At 58.2% G+C, this 16,689-nt stretch overlaps 1 protein-coding gene across 26 annotated transcripts in view; it reads right to left on the reverse strand.

Annotated features, from left to right (window-relative positions):
• Positions 1–16,689, reverse strand: part of MYT1L (myelin transcription factor 1 like) — a 404,498-nt gene that overhangs the window by 94,171 nt on the left and 293,638 nt on the right. For all 26 annotated transcript variants that reach the window (XM_049095648.1, XM_035700367.2, XM_025454778.3 and 23 more), the window contains one exon: positions 13,407–13,762. In XM_049095648.1, coding sequence (XP_048951605.1) covers positions 13,407–13,762 — 356 coding nt within the window. The remainder of the gene's footprint in view (positions 1–13,406; positions 13,763–16,689) is intronic.

Raw genomic sequence — 16,689 nt, forward strand, 5'->3', positions numbered from 1 at the left:
GTGTTTTAACAGCCGCTGCAAGTACAGGAAAGCGGGAGCGGGGCAGCCGTCGCTCGACGGGGAAGGTGGGGTCAGGTGCTCCCGCAGGCGGGGTTGCCCGGCAGAGACGGCTGCGCTCTGCGGCCCCAAGGCCTGTGTGTGTCCTGAGCAGCCCTGGGAGCACCCCTGACCCCACAGACGACAGATGGAGCCCGGACGGTCCAGCTGCTGCTGCCCACCAGAGCAGGGGCCACAGGATGCTGGGGGCGGCACTGTGTCCACTTCGGAGCAGCTGGATGGCGCAGCTCTCATGCCCAGACCTGGACGCTCCATCCAGACTCTTCTCTTCCAGACGGACCTTCCGCTCTTTGTGACATGCGGTTCTCATGTCTCATCCCCAGACTGCTTCGGGATGACTTGAGGACTTGGTTATGACACCAGCCGTGGCTTGTCAGCTTGCTTAGCCTGTCAACGCCTGAGGCCCGACCCTGGGGTCCGATCAGGTGTGCAGGGGAGGCCAGGAACCAGGGAGCGTCCAGACGGGCTTCAGGGACCAGCAGGTGCATAACGCCGTGTGGATGAAAACATGAGGGAATCCAGGGGGTGGGAGGGGGGCAGGGGGCGGACTCCCTGGGTGAGGAGGCTGCACAGGGGGCTGGGAGGACTGCAGGGAGGACGGAGACCACCTGGGTGAGGAGGCTGTGGAGGGGGCTGGGAGGACCGCAGGGAGGACGGAGACCACCTGGGTGAGGAGGCTGTGAAGCGGGCTGGGGAGGACCGCAGGGAGGATGGAGACCACCTGAGTGAGGAGGCTGCGCAGGGGCTGGGGAGGACTGCAGGGAGGACGGAGACCACCTGGGTGAGGCCGTGCGGGGGGCTGGGGAGGACCAGAGGGAGGACAGAGACCACCTGGGTGAGGAGGCTGCGCAGGGGGCTGGGGAGGACCGCAGGGAGGATGGAGACCACCTGGATGAGGAAGCTGTACAGGGGCTGGGGAGGATCGCAGGGAGGACGGAGACCACCTGGGTGAGGAGGCTGTGAAGCGGGCTGGGGAGAACCGCAGGGAGGATGGAGACCACCTGGGTGAGGAAGCTGTGCAGGGGGCTGGGGAGGACCGCAGGGAGGACAGGGACCACCTGGGTGAGGAGGCTGCACAGGGGGCTGGGGAGGACCGCAGGGAGGACAGGGACCACCTGGGTGAGGAGGCTGTGCAAGGGCTGGGGAGGACCGCAGGGAGGACGAGGACCACCTGGGTGAAGAAGTTGTGCAGGGGCTGGGGAGGACCGCAGGGAGGACAGGGACCCCCCACCACTGTGCTCACGACGGCCCTCTCCTGTACGTGACCCCTGCTGCCAGCCCTCTCCCTGAGCCCAGGTAGAGTGACGGGAGCTCCCCCTCTGCCCTCATCCTCCTCAAATACCCCAGGTGTGCTCTGGGGCAGGTGTGGAGTGCTTCCTCTGAGGGAGCAGAGAAGCGTCCCACGTGCCCAGGTGCTGGTCATTCCTGCAGCCTCCTCTCCCGCGATGAGCCCCGGGGCCCCCACACCCTCCCCGAGGCCTCGCCCCCGTCCTGACGGAGGGGGCTGAACCCTAGGCCTGTTCGCCACCGAAGTCCCCATGAGCAGGAAGGGGCGGGGAGTCTCTGAACTGAGAGCTGGAGGGAGGGCTGCCCATGCACGTCCGGTTGGAGGACCCCAGCCAGTCCCCCTCTAGCGTCGACGGTCACATTTCCTGGTCGTGGTCCTCCCAACGATGTTGGTTGTCTTAGTTTCAGCCTTAGGGGAACTTCCCGATGAGGTCTGCCCACGTTCCCCGTCGAAGCAGTGGCTACAATGATCCGAGCAGAGATGTGCCCTCACGACCCTTGTCAGCTCGCGTAGGCGAAGGACGCCCGAGCCCACTCCACTCCACTCCAGAGCCCAGAGCCCAGAGCCCAGACCCCGTCCCCAGTGACGTTTTCTTAGGATCCTTGCATGTCAATTCGGGAAAGAGTTGTTGATAGGCCCCCATCGGGACTTTCACACTAGAAGACACGTGGGTCCGTCAGGTCGAAGCAGCCTGTGTGTGTCCCGGTGCCCTTGGGGGTGAGCCTTGCCACCGCGGCCACCCCGGGCCCCCCGGGCCCTCACGATGCTGACCCGCTCTCCAGAACTTGCCGATATCCAGGGGTTCAGAAATGGGCCAATCTCACCCATCAGTCACCCGGGACCTCAGAGGATCCAGGTGAGGAAGGCCTGTCGGAGAAGCGACTCGTGCTCCCCGTTCTGTGTGGGTAGGTGAGCCGGCTGGTGAGGCTCGCGGGGACCCCCGGCTCACAGGGAGCCCCGCCCCCGCTGGGAACGAGTGCTCAGAGGAGCACGGCACCTCGCTGGGGGGCGCTGCGTTCACTGAGCGGCCGCAGGCCTCCCTGGATTCCCGCCTGGCAGGAAGCTCTGCTCCGGCGGGTCCCCCCCACCCCGACCCAGCACAGGTAAAGCGCGGGCATAGGGCTGTGTGGAGGCGCGGGGCCCGGCTGGGGTCCGGGCCGCCCCAGTGCCCGGGAAGGGCCCTCTGCTCTTCCACATTGAATGTGTCCCTCCTTTTGCTCAACAGACGCACGCGCTGCAGGCTCACGAGGCACGGGGCACGCCCAGAAACTCGGTGCTGGCGCCAGGGTGCGGAGGAACGCTGCTCACACAGACCAACAAATACTCAAAATCTCTTGCAATTAAATGTTTACAATGAGAGGTTGCGGGGCGCCTGGGCGGCTCAGCCCGTGGAGCCTCCGGCTCTTGATTTTGGCTCCGGTCGTGACCTCAGGGTGGGATCGAGCCCCGGGTCAGGCTGCACGCCAAGCAGGGAGTCTGCTTGGGGTTCTGCATCCCTCCGCCCCTCCCCCATGCACTCTCTCTCTCTCTCTCCAAAAATAAAAAAAAAGATTAAAAAATAAATTGAATGAAATCTGACATGTGATTTCCAAATTGATGCTGAAAAATATGTGGAATTAGTTGGTTTTGCTTTTACATAAGGACAGCAGAGACCGCCCACCCCAAGTGATCTCCCTGTGCCCTGTGAGGGCAGTGGGGTGGCTCCCAGGCCGAGGCGGCATCGATGGGCACCGTCGTCCCCCAAGCAGGAAGGCTTCGCGGGCCGGCGTGGTCTCTGTGTGCGGAGCTCCACGCGGGCAGGAAGGTGCCGTGGGGCACCGGGTCCTGCTTAGCCGGCCTCCCCGCGGGGAGAGGCGGAGACGGCCTCCGCCCTTGCTGGCCTCGCCCCTCCTCACCCTTGCGCTGCAGGGGCCGAAGGAGGGTTGGTTACACGTGGGGACTGGGTGGTCCTGCCAGGCTGGGTAGTAGTCGGAGCCTCCCGGGCCCCGTCCCCCTCACCTGGGATTCTCTGTTCCCACCAGCACGAATCCCCAGGGAGCTGAACTTGGAGGCTCCCGCACAACCACCCCGGACGCGTGTTCCCAGCCCTCTTCCCTGAACCGGGTGCTGCCCTTTGGTGGCGGCCCGTGGGCTCGGGCCCCGCACCCGGAAGCGTGCGCTGAGCGGCTCGGCCCCCGTGTCCGCCCCGGGAGCTGTGGGCGGGACGCAGCGGGAGCAGAGCCTTCCCCACACCCGGCTGGGTCCCACCTGCTGTCTCGCTGTGGCCACCCGCCCCCAGGGATGCGAGCAGGCTCCCCGACGAGGTCGGGGTTCGCGGAGGCACTCTTCATCTCGGCTCCTGTCATCACCCCCACCTCTCCTAGCGCCTGAACGACAAGCATTTCCTGCACCCCCTCCGCTGTGCGCTGGGCCACCCAACGGCGACCTGACGGTGACCCAGCGGCGCCAACCCTGGTCAGGATTAGGGACACGTGTCCCGGGGTAAACTGAGGCATGGGCCGACGCCCCTGACCAGGAGGCATGTCAGACTCCAGCAGCCGTTTACTTGCTTGGGTCAAACATCGGCATCTCTGGACGTCGTCCTCAAACTGCGAACCGCGCAGCTTCCGGGAGGACGCTGCGGGAGGGGACTTCTCAGGTCACGGACTGGCGCGGCTGTTACCGTCCTCAGGCCCTGGGGCACTGAGGCAACACTGCTCAGCGGGCCATTCGGCTGCTAGCTATGGAGCACCTCTTTGGGCAGAAGCATCAGCCACACACGTGTCCCCGCGGCCACGGAGGTGGCGTTGCCGGAAGACACGCTCGCACACGGAAGGTAAGTGTGAGGTGTGGTGCCCTGGCCTGTGCGCGGAGGAGCAAGGAGGCAGCAGGAAACGGAGTGTCAGAGGCAAGACCAGCAGGGCCGGGCGGGGGCCGCGCCGGGAAGCAGACAGGTGGTCGCGGAGACCCAGACGTGTGTCGTTCACGCTCCGTGATGACTTTGTGCTTGTTAAACCTGATTACCTCCATGTAAGCGAGCACGTTTGGCCAGTTGCCACCCATTGGCCACAGGGGGTCACGCAAGGGTGTCCGCAGGGGTGCCAACCCTGGTTCTTGTAGCACGTGCACCCGCACACCTCACTTCACCGCGGAGGTCGGGCGGCCCTGCTCCAGCTGCCTCTCGGTGCCGCTGCTCCTGCAGCATCCGCTCGCGTCTTGTCCTTCGTCACGTCTTGGTGATTCTCGGCATTTTCAACCTTTTTCATGATGATCATATTTGTGACGGTGATTTGTGATCAGCGATGACAAGTCGCCAAAAGCACAGATGACAGCCGGCGTGTAAAGCGTCTCCTCAGGAAGGCCGGCATGTTGTTCGTTTATTTATTTATTTTTATTTATTTATTTATTTTTGTTTTTTGTTTTTATTATTATTTTTTTACTTTGTTCGTTTAGATGTGATGCTGGCGCATGCTCACTGAAGCGCGGTGTGGTGTAAACACGACTCCGTGGACTGGGAAACCAAACGAGTCTTGGGACTCGCTTTGGTTCAGCGTCCGGATCCGGAATGGAGCCGCAGCATCTCGGAGGTGTGCCTGTGGATACACACGCGTGTGACGTACACGTATGTTTTTGTAACATGGATCTTCCATCAGCCATCCAGCAGCAGACCCTGCGCGGGCGTGGACCAGCTCTCCTGACGGCCTCACGTCCTGCGGCGCTTTCGGGGGCCCCGAGCCAGCAGCGTCTGTCCCGCCGACTCGTGGGGGCTGGCCTAGGCTTGTTTTTTTCACGAGCAAATCTCTAGTATGCGGAACGGGGCCTGGTACGCAGACGGGGCTGCAGGGACGTTCGCCGGCCTGGTGAGTGGACCCAGGGAGGGAAGGCGGAGTGGGCGCGCAGACAGGTCCCGATCACGCGTGGACACCAGGGTCCCCGGGAGGCCGGCCCGTCCGCGGCGTGGCTTTGGCCCGGGCCCCCGCGGGATCTCCGAAGTCGGGCGGTGAGGCTGCCCCACTGGCCGAGGGCAGGGCCGAGGCTCCCGGTGAAGATCTTCACGGACTGTCCGAGGACGCGCTCTGTCCCGCGGCCTTCCACGCTGCCCATCCGGGAGGGGTTCCCAGGAGACGGATGATCTCGTTGAAGGAAAAATAGAGGCGTTTTCACAAGGGCCCCGAATCACATCGTGCCCCGCAGACACTGGGTCGTGCTCCTTCCTGACTCCGCTGGTTCAGGAGGCCCTGGAGGCCCTGTGCCGCCCCGGGTGCCTGAATGGAGCTCCGTGGACCTTCCCCCTCGAGGCCGCCTCAGGCCGCCGCCTTCTCTAAATTTCGACTTAAAAATAGGACAGTTGTACCCGCCCACCCGGAGAAGGAGCTGTGTGAGGTCCCTAGTCCCCAGACTGAGGCAGACTGACGCCCATTAGCACCCTCTCCCTCTGCCCTCTCCCTGTCTCTCTGTCTCTGTCTTTGTCTTTCCCTGTCTCTCCATCTCTCTCTCTCTCCATCTGTCTCTGTTTCTGTCTCTCTGTTTCCATCTCTCTCTCCCTCTCTCTGTCCCTCTGCATTTCTCTCTCCCTCTCTCCCCCGTCTCTCTGTGTCTCTGTCTCCCTTTCTCCCTGCCTCTTCTTCTCTGTCTCTCCCTCTGTCTCTCCCTCTCTCTCTCTGTGTCTCTCTCTCCTCCTCTCTCTCCTTCTCTCTGTCTCTCTCTGTCTCTCCCTCTCTTTTTCTCTCTCTGTGTGTCTCTCTCCCCTTTTCTGTCTCTTCCTCTCTCTGTCTCTCCCCCTCTCTGTCTCTCCCTCTCTGTTTCTCTCTGTGTTTCTCTCCCCCCTCCCTCTCTCTGTGTCTCTCTATCCCTCTCTCTCCCCCTCTCTCTGTGCCTCTCTCTCTGTCTCTCTCCCCCTCTCTGTCTCTCTTCCCTTCTCCCCCTCTCTTCTTCTCCCTCTCTCTCTGTCTCTCTCCCTCTCTCTCTCCTCCTCTCTGTCTCTCCTTCTCTCTGTCTCTCTCTGTCTCTCCCTCTCTTTCTCTCTGTATCTCTCTCTCCCCTCTCTGTCTCTCTCTCTGTGTCTCTCCCCTCTGTCTCTCTATCTCTGTCTCTCTCCCTCTCTCAGTGTCTCTCCCCTCTGTCTCTCCCTCTCTGTGTCTCTGTCTCTTGTGCACACCCACACACACGTAGCTCACAGCGCCTCCACATCTCGCAGTGGGCGTGGGAACAGTGGGCGTGTTTGGCTGGGAGGGACTCGGGCGGACTCAGCCCTGCTCTTCCTTCCCACTGGACCGCGGTTAAGGCCCGTCACGTGGAAGGAATCTGATCCGTTTCCAAAGGCCCTTCAACATCGACAGCAGCACGACTTTCGAGGGACCCGAGCTCCACCGTCTTCCGTGTCTGGAAATTTTGTTCTCTGAGCCCAAACCCTGAAGGCTGTCCCTTGGCGTGTGACTTCTAATCCTGCCCTTTGTAAGGACCAGCGGTTCGTATTTTTCAGGGACTCACTGCTGTTTCAAACTATCTGATGCATTTCCTTTGGCAGGAGGCGCTGTCTGCTTTGTGTCCGTGTCCTCGTGGGACCCCACGCACGTCTGGGTGTAGGGAGGGCACCGGTCATTTCTCGGAACGGGCTGTTACCGTGCTCCGGGTCCCCTGTGCTAGAGAAGCCTGGATATGCACGGTACGCCAGATACGCACGGCCGTACCTCGGGCCCTGAGTCGTGGAAGAGCCTGAGCACGCGCGTGGGAGCCCGCGGAGAGCGCCCCTGGCCAGCTGCTGCTTGTCGCTCTGCGCATGTCCCTCCCTCCCTCCGCATGGCACCTCCCACGGCATCCAGACAGGACAGCAAGCCGCCGGGAGGCCGCACTAGCCTCCTGAGCTGGGGGCGAAGCCAGGCCCCCGGGCCTCATTCTACACACGAGGAGCTGGTGTTTGGAACACAGGTTAGGTTAATAAGCGAAAACAAGTAAGCTGGAAATTCCTGCAAGTGGACCTTAAAACAGATTGAATAAAAACACACTCAATCTATGCTCTTACATCTTTCTTTCCTCATGATCACGTAAAGAAAGGCTCTTCCCCAGCCCTTCATGCATGTTGCTTGCATCTCAAACCTACGTGACGTTACCTCCTCGGCAGGTTTTCTGGTTTGGGTTTAAGTTGTCTGAAAATTCATGAAATACAAGCTATAATTATATTTTATACTCATGCAAAATTAGTTTGCGTGAAGGAAGTCTCCTTTTTATCGCCGACTTACACCTAGAAGCGCCTAACCCTGTTCACTTGTTTCCAAGCGATAGAGCTGTACCCTCCACTCTGAATGCTGAGCTGCCCGAAATAACGCGTTCATGGATGTAGGGGAAGATTAATTTTTAAGATGATAAAAAATCATCATATTCTTTCTCCCAACTGTGTCCACAGCCGTTCTCAAGTTGGAACCTTGCAAACCAAGCACGTCATCTTTGTTTCTATGTTGGTCTCAGAACTCATTGCCGTTTCTGCTGACTGCAGAGAAAACTGGTTCGCTAATGGTGATTTTCCGAGTCTGCATTTCAGCGCGCTCCCCTCATCAGGGACAGCTCCCTGAGCGCGAGGCAAGAGGGTAATTGGCTGATCACTATGAGGACAGCCTCCTGAGGGGAGTCTGGGGGACTCGGAGGCCACAGGACGGACCCCTCGCCACCTGCCTTCCGCCTTCGTCTTAGAGAAATTCAGGCCCATCTAGTGCAAACTGTCACGATGCCTGAACAACGTGGGGCCTACTGCATCATCCTGCTTGAAAGAAAGAGCACCCTGGATACTTGGCAATTAAAAAAAATGTTTCTTTGAGGAGGAATTTATATGGGGTGGGTTTTGCCTTGAATTCCCTTCCCAGGAAGTGGAGTTCCTGCAGAGGATGGCCTGTTAGCAGCTCCACCGCGTACAGGGCGGCTTCGCGCGAGGGGGAGAACAGCGCAGAGTCGGCTCGAGAGACGCGCTGCCACGGGGCACGTGACGGCCGGACGGAGGCTGGAGAAGCGCCGGGTGAACGCACCGTGGCCAGCTGTGCACCTCGCAGCGCTCGTCCGCCTCGGCTCCCTGGCTTCGCCGGCCTGCCGCGCTCGTGTCGTACCTGCGGGAGGTTCTCACCGCGACTCACTTTCCCCCCACACCAGCCCGCGGCTCCCCAGCTGTGAGCTCCCCGGTGGCCACCGCCCGTGTGCGGCTCACCCGCGAGCGGAGAGCGGCCGCGAGGACCGGACCGCCCTCGGGGCAGGAGGGCAGGAGGACCTTGACTGCTGAATGGTCAGCTGGGCTCCCCCAGGGCCGCCGTGTCCAAGGCGGCCCCAAGACTCAACGAAGAGCAGCGCAGAGAAGACTCCACATACTTACAGGGGTGTGTTTCAGAAACGGCACATGGGAAGCAACCGTTATGTGTTGAAGACGGCCGTGAACATGGACGTTTTCTCTTGTCTGGAGAGCAAATTGCTGTGTTCTTGGCCCACGGAATCATCTTTCCGGTCAGTGGGCAGGTCCGCACGTCTTCCCAGGGACACACATAGACACACCGATGGTATAGACACACGTACGTGTGCACATACTATTTAAAGTTGTATTTTTAGTGGGGGTGAACTAGGAAATTAGACCACCATTTGTGAGGCATTAAGTGACCACTTTACCTAGATTTCTCAAATTGTTAAGAATCCAAAAAGATATTTACCACAGGACAAACAAAATCTGCTATTAGAAAAAAACACCTAAGATCCCCTGAACCATAACTTTCTTACCTTTAGTATAACAGGGGGACTTTCATTTAATAAACGCAGCCTAAATCCGGGAAAAGAACAAGGGAGAAAGGGAGGTGGGCGGGGGGTGGGGGTGACTGGGTGACGGGCACTGAGGGGGGCACTTGATGGGATGAGTGCTGGGTGTTATGCTATATGTTGGCAAATTGAACACCAATAAAAAAAATAAAAAATAAATAAACGCAGCCTAGGCCATTGCAACGCATTCTGAAAATAAAATCCTCCGTGCAAAAGACCAGGCCAACCAGACAAAATATAATTTTGATTAATTCTATCTGAATTTAATGTAATCCGAAAAGAATCACTCAGATCCTGTTCCCTGTTGCTCAAACAGGCAGAAAGTGATGAAAAGAACATGAGGCCCCAGTAGGAAGAGCCATCCGCACAGTCTGACACACGACCACCACCTACTGATAATCATCGAATCTTTCTGGGCCTCACTCTCTAGTGAGCATGACAGTGAACCGGTCTCTACCCATCTCACACAATCACTGAAGACCCGATATAGTCCCGAAACTTAATACACCTGCTGGACGTGTGCGTTATTGGCGATAGTCTGCTGATACATAACGGCAAGGCTGGGGGATCCTTGGGATTAAAATAACTATCTAACCCCCAGGTTATAAATAATGGTCCTTCTATAGTCTATGGGCCCCTGTTGTGATAACCCAGGGGTTTAAATACGTTTTTTTTTTTTTTTTTTCCTAAAACAAAACGTCTGGGACTGCGCGATCCAGTTTATAACAGAGATGGGACACGCTGCCTACGCTGTGGCAGATGAAGCAGTGATCGCATCCCAGGAGCAGACGTGAGCAGACTCTGCATCTCCTCATAAGGCTGATATCGTGTGGCCCCGTCACAATGCCCTGATCCCTCCTGCTGGATGGCGGTCGGCTGTGTGTGGACGTGCATGCGTGTGAGCCAGCCTCTCGCCTTCCTTGTCTGGAATGTTCTCCTCTCTCTGTGCTATGATCGCCCCGCTTCTCTGTTAACCTAACTCAGTGTCTTGCTTCTGTTTGCTAAGACAAAGGCACAACCCGCCTTGGAGGGAGTCTGCCGACAGCTCGGGGATTAACGGCCACCAAGAGCAGCAACCAAGGAGCGTGGAAGATTGACTTCCAGACGGTGACCCAGAACTCTGGCCACCTGACTGAAAGGTACACCCCCTGCTTTCCACCAAGGTCCGATTTCAGCCGGAACCGTTCAAGGAGGGGACGAGGGCACGCAGAATGGGATGCCCTGTACTCGTGCTGCGTCTCTCACGGCAAAGACGTTGTTACCATGGAGGAGCTCACACTGTTGGCAGTGATGTGGGCGCTCCATTTGCCAGTAAGGTCCCACAGACTGTACCTGGTAAGTGAGGGCATGAAAACGGGGCACTGATAGATCTATATGCCTTTCAAAGTCCTATTTTACTGCATTAAACATAGTTTGGAGTTTGTGCGAAACGAGTGCTTGATGAAACACTTGGCTAACTGGGGTCTTAGGACACGTGATCATGGGCGGCCTCCAACGTTATAGGAAATCTGTGTTATAGGAAATCTTGGTGAAGCAGTCTCTAGATATCAGGCACCGACAGTGATTTCTTCTTAGGAAAGATGCTTGTAGGGACGCTGGGGTGGTTCAGTGGTTGACCCCAGGTCCCGGGATTGAGTCCCACATCGGGCTCCCTGCAGGGATCCTGCTTCTCTCTCTGCCTGTGTCTCTGCTGTTCTCTCTCTCTCTCTCTGTGTCTCTCGTGAATAAATAAATAAAATCTTAAAAAAAAAAAAGAAAGATACTTGTGTTTGTCTCAGAAATCGAGCAAGCCTTTGGTGCTTCCCTAAGAGAACTAGCAGCAATCAGAACCACGGTGGGAGGTCATCCACACGGACCATCACTGTTCGACCCGAGTGACTCCTCGGGACCATCTGAAAGGGGGTAGATCACTACACTTGGTGCCAAGGATACTCTGTTAATTGGAGGTATTAGTCTTTTGATGAGCAGATGCCTGATGATCGAGTGACACTTCACCATGGCCCAACACGTCTTTAAAGTCTTACATGATAGATGATTCTAGAAGGAGCTTAGCTGGGGAGCTGGATGCTGCATATGAATTCTGAAACCGGGAATGTGACAATTGATTATTTATCCTCTTAATGGGCATTTGCTTTCCAGAAACTATGTCCTCGTATGCTTCGGATTCTCACCCAGTGTTTGCTAAACACCTGAGTGCTAGTCACCATGCTAGGCGGGTCATGCAATTAGACACTCGGGGGCCTGCATTATACTCATGCCACCATGCATCTCTCGGTTCCGTCATACATCCACTTATCATGCCCACTTACTCAAACTTTCCCAGAAACTTTTCTGGGATTTTTCTAGAATCTCTCACTAGTTTTGATCTGCTATCTCACTTTTAAAAACTATGTTCTAAAAAACAAAAACAAAAACAAAAAACAACAACAACATAAAACTACGTTCTAAGCATTCGAGTTAGAATAATAATTAAAACAAACCTCGATCTAGTTATATCCTGAAGCTATTTCGGTAAGACTCCACTTCTTTCTTCAAAACATGTCACTCGGTACTTGAAAAGTAGATTTAAAAATGTGAGCCTCAGGAAACTACACTTGAAAGTTTAATTCTAGCAAATGAAGAGCAGGACCTAAAATGTGGTGGAGACCCTCGGTTTCAGTGATGCGTGTTTACAAAGCTCTCGTTCCGGGACGCGGCACGCACAAACACCCGCACCTGGATCCGCGCTGCTGCCCGAGCACGGAACGGGCACGCGGAAGGGCAATGCTGCTGCACCCCGTCCTTACAAGAAGCCACGGTCCAGTCACACACCGTTAAGCAGCTTCAGCACTTAATGATTTTGCCCCAAACGGCACACATTTAGGAAAGGTGCTCACAAGTCACTTGCCAGGTTGGCCTGTTTCCCAATGTTCCCAATGGAACACGGAGGTACTGCCTGTAACGCTCAGCGTGCGGCGCCGTCTCGTCAGGGACGCTGGGGTGTGGGCCACCGTCCACACAGCGGGGCTGGCGGTGCCCACGTGTGTGTGGCCGATGCACGTCATCAGACTGTGTCCACACCACGCTCCCCGATGTCACGGCAGGAAGCACCATCGTGGGAGCCTGCTACTTTGATGCGTGAAATCCGTGTGTGTGCACCCACGGGTGTGTGCCCACATATGTGGACATGCTCGTCTACCTGTGTGAACGGGATGGTGAATTGCCCCCAGGAGGACCTGAACCTGCTGTAACAGTCATAAAACTCAGGCTTCCAGGAACAAACGAGAATGGCCTCTGGAGGAGGAACATCAATTTGCATCTGCCGCACGGCGTGAGCCACAGCCAGCCCATGCCCACCCCATCTGAAACAGCTCTCCGCACGGGCCGCAGCAGCTGTCCCCGGTTCCGAGAAATTAGCTCTCCCGGAGTTCAGGCTTCCAAGAGCTCGGAGCCCAAGGAGGAAGCCTGAGAGAAGACACTCCTTTTGCTTTCAGACACATTTGGCATTTCTCTGAGGCAAACTCGAAGCCAATAAAGACTAAATCTAGATTCTTCAGAAAACCCCCACCTTCTTCTAGAGCAGAGATGACTTTTAGGAAAGGATTATCTTTCAACTTATGGTGATGAGCCTGACGCTAACAGGAAACCATATAAAGGCAAAGCCATCCTAAATCCGCCCAAAGCACGGTCACCACCGCACGCGCCATGCCGTGGTACGCCTGGCCCCCTCGCAACGCTGGACACCCCAGGTCAGAAACACGATCCTCCGGCACGAAGCCAATGACGGGTCGAGGAACGGTTTCGTTTCAGCGATATTCCTTCCACCCCAATCTGGGACAAAAAGTATAACTTGGCCACTGACAGACAAGCGCGGCCTCCCCCGTTGGCGCCCCCGGGGTCTCATCGAGCTCCCGGCCCTGGGAGGACAGCAGGCCGAGCCATCCCCACGCCGGCACCTGGGCAGATACCAGTATGTGAGGGGCAGAGCCTCCGGGAACACAGGATGCTAAAGCCTCGTAGGTGCGCTGCCGTAAGGCTCTGGATCAATGTGCGCACAGCGAACACCGCACCCACGTCAGTGACGAGCACTCGGACCCGAGTGACGCACAGCATCTGCCGACTGGCAGCACACAGAGAGGAATGGTTTCCAGACCAGTGTGAAGGACACCTGGACGGACACTGGTTCCAGCCCTGACCAGGTACACTCACGCTGTGAGCACGTGGTCGTGGCTGTGCCCTGAATCGCCCCACCGGGACCTCCGTGGGGGCACTCGGGCCCCCGCCACCACGTATCGCGTGCTACTATTTTAAAGATTACCATTGTCTTCCTCCTCCTCGTCGTCGTCGTCCTCCTCCTCCTCGTCCTCCTCCTCGTCCTCCACGTCCTCCCCATCCTCGTCATCATCGTCTTCCTCCTCCTCGAGCTCCTCCTCTTCCTCCCGGTCCCCCTCCTCATCCTCCTCGTCCTCCTCCCTGTGCTCGTCCTCGTCCTCCGAGAACTCCTCCTCCTCGTCCTCCTCCTTCTCGTCCACGTCCTCCGACCCCTCGCTCTCGTAGCACTCATCCACCGAGGAGCTGTCCGCTTTCACGGCAAACGGTTTCCGCTTGGGAGCAGGTTCTTGGGGCTGCTTATCCTGTGTTTTTCTTTTTTTAGCCAAGGGGCAGCCATAGACGCTGTGTAGAGAGACAGAGAGAAGATCGGGGTCACTATCTTTGGAGGTTAGAGCACCAGGGGCCCTGGTCACGCGAGCTAAAGCTCAGCAGGAGCGCCACCCACACAGGTACACACACGTCCACCCGGGCACCCCCACCCTCGCCTCCCCTCCCAGCTCCCTGTTACGGCCACCAGATAATAACGCGGAGGGTCCCACGGAGTTCAGGGGGACGGTTGGGAGGCACTGCTTCCGAGCCACGCAGCTGACAACACAAATTCACGTTCTTAAACACCTTGCCAAACACGCATGACGTGAGACGGACGTCGTACAAGAAGCCCTAGTCCATGCGCGGAACATGCACCCATTTACGTGAAACATAGCGTGTGTGTGCTGTGAGAAAGCTTTGGACGCACTTGGATTTCTACATTCCACGGACAAAACGGCACCTGTCAACGCAACGAACTATGAGAAGAAGATGAACCGCAAATGCCCGTTGCCGTCTAGAGAGACGGAGCACAATTGGCCCTTACGAGGAATATCGTCAAGCCCATCTCAACGCCACAGAAAACGAAGTCAGTGTGCTCGGCAGTCGTTCCTAAAACCTGCTGAAATCGACCCACGGGTGGGTACGGCCGTCACAGCAGGACCCCACCCCTTAATCTCCCAGAGGGGACCATTTTCCAAAGCGACGTTGCTAATGACTCATCCTCCGGGAAAGCCTGCGGATGTGCCGCGAGGAACAAGGGGGAAAGACCCGGGGCACAGAGGCAACGGCTCCCTTTGTCCTAACATGAGTTGTGTGATCTCCGTGACCGAGTGAGCCGTCGGTAGGACTCTGATGAGCTTAGTGTTGGACCTGAAATGTGACGTGTTTACCCAGTCTCACATGGACACGTCCAGCGTGTATGTATTTTGGGAGGCTCCGTGGGGCTGGAGCCCAGGCCCTGCCAGACTCGGAGGGGATCGACACAGACGTAGCCGGCGAGTGAGACCGCGTTGGACCCGATCAGTGCTGTTGACGTGTGCACCAAATACTGGGCACGTCCTGGACACAGGGGAAAGTGTCGCCTCACGAATGCGTGGCGTGGGATCGATGCTAGGATGAAGTCATGCCGACGGCGCTACATTAGGCAAAGGAGGGAGGGTCAGCGGGCCCGGGGAGCCAAGGCTGAGGCTGGGGGAGACTTCGAGGGGGACGTGTGGAGCTATTCAAACACAGTTCTGCAAAGATGTGAACACAAGAAAGAGCGTGATCAGTGCAGAAAACAGACGTCAAAACCAAACGCGGGGGGTTTGGAGTATGGGATGGTGTGGCTGGCAGGGAGGTGGCAGGCACCGGCCAAGGTCAGGAGGGGCACGCCAGCCTGGGGACTTGGGGATGCGACTCACTGCCAGGAGGGGCGTGGGTGGAAAGGGTGGGCGAGGCGGTCACCGTGGCGCCCTAGTGCCCGATGAGGGTCCTCAGAGCCTCTGCCGGACGCTCAAGCCCCTGCTGGTCCCAGGCGCATCCCCACAGCAGTGGGAAGAGGCACGGATAGACCCGTGGCCGAGGGACGGGCTGTCTGGAAGGTGACATGTCCCAAGTGCTTGTGGCAGGCGCCACGCTGTGGGGCTGGGACAGACACTGGATGTCGCACTTCAGCCCCCCCCCATGAGCAAGGGTCGCACACCTGCTTTAGGGATGGAGGCAAGGGGTCTGTACAGAGGTTGGTGCCGCACCTGGCGCGTACTCGGTCTTCGGGGGGACGTGGTGCCTGCGTTTCGATCCTCATCGCAGGTTTGTTCTCACTCAGGGATCCGGCGACCCAGCAGGCCTGTCTCCCCGCGTGGTTCTGGACACTCACTACCGCGCAGTTTGCCACTTGGATCAACACTTCCCAGACAGTTCCCGCCGGGAATGAAAGGCAGTGGCAGTAACTTTACGTCTCTTAGAAAATGATTTCCTCCGGTTGCTTGGGTGCCTCTCGTGCTGTCGTAGCGCTGACACTACTCACCCGGGGCCCGGAGGATGCTGGCGTGTGCTGGGGCCCGGGGTCGAGGGACCTCGTTCCCATCCCAGCGTGCGACCCTGCTCGTTCCCCTCTTCCGTGTGCATGGATCCCTTTCTTCGTCCGTAAAGCAAGGGGCGCTGGCTGACTGCTGAGGCTCCACCAACTCTGAAACCCCGGGTGGCAGGTCATCTGCCTTTTGAAGCTCAATCCTTAACCACTGAGCTTTCTTACGTGCAATTCCTTGCACACGCCAGGGAGACTGAGTCAGGGGCCTCAGACGCTGGAGGACTGGCTGCCCACCAGCCAGGCTTCTCGGGGGACGGCCCTGGTCAGGAGACGGCCCTTGTGTCCCGTCTGTGTTTGTCCCAACGAAGGATTCGCCACAGTGAGGGCGCCTGTCCTTGCAGGGTCGGCCCACCGTGTTCCAGGTCACGACGGCGGCCACCTGCCCAGCGAGGACTCCTGCTCCGCGCCGAGGTCCCCTGGTCACCGGAACAGAGCACCCGGCCTCCCTTGGACCATCAGGGTCACCCAGGTTGCGAGGACGTGATGTCAAAGTGGCCGACAGGGTGCTCTTCAGTGATGCTGCTCAGAGTGCTCCGCGTCACCAGGGCTGGGCTCCAGGCTTCATCCCCGTCCCGCCCACCCGCCTGCACACACTTCGCTGCCCGAGGTCTCCTGACGGCCCCCCGGTCGCTCAGACCTGAGAAGGGCGTGAACCTCGGAGCAAGAGCACAGAGACGCTCCTTAGAACAGAGGCTGCCGTTAGCGACAGGCCGCTGGGGACTTGGAGGGCAGGTGCCTGCTGAGGGGACACCTGCGCGCGTGGGGTCTGCGCCCAAGACCTGGCAGGTGGGGGCGGGCCTGACCTCCGAGGCGCGGGCGGCTGCCCTCGATACTGCCCACCTGCTCCTCTGGTTGCAGCGACTGCCCTCCCGCCCCGGCTCCCTCCCCG

Source organism: Canis lupus, chromosome 17 (genome assembly GCF_003254725.2).
Source record: "Canis lupus dingo isolate Sandy chromosome 17, ASM325472v2, whole genome shotgun sequence".
Lineage (NCBI taxonomy): Eukaryota > Metazoa > Chordata > Mammalia > Carnivora > Canidae > Canis > Canis lupus.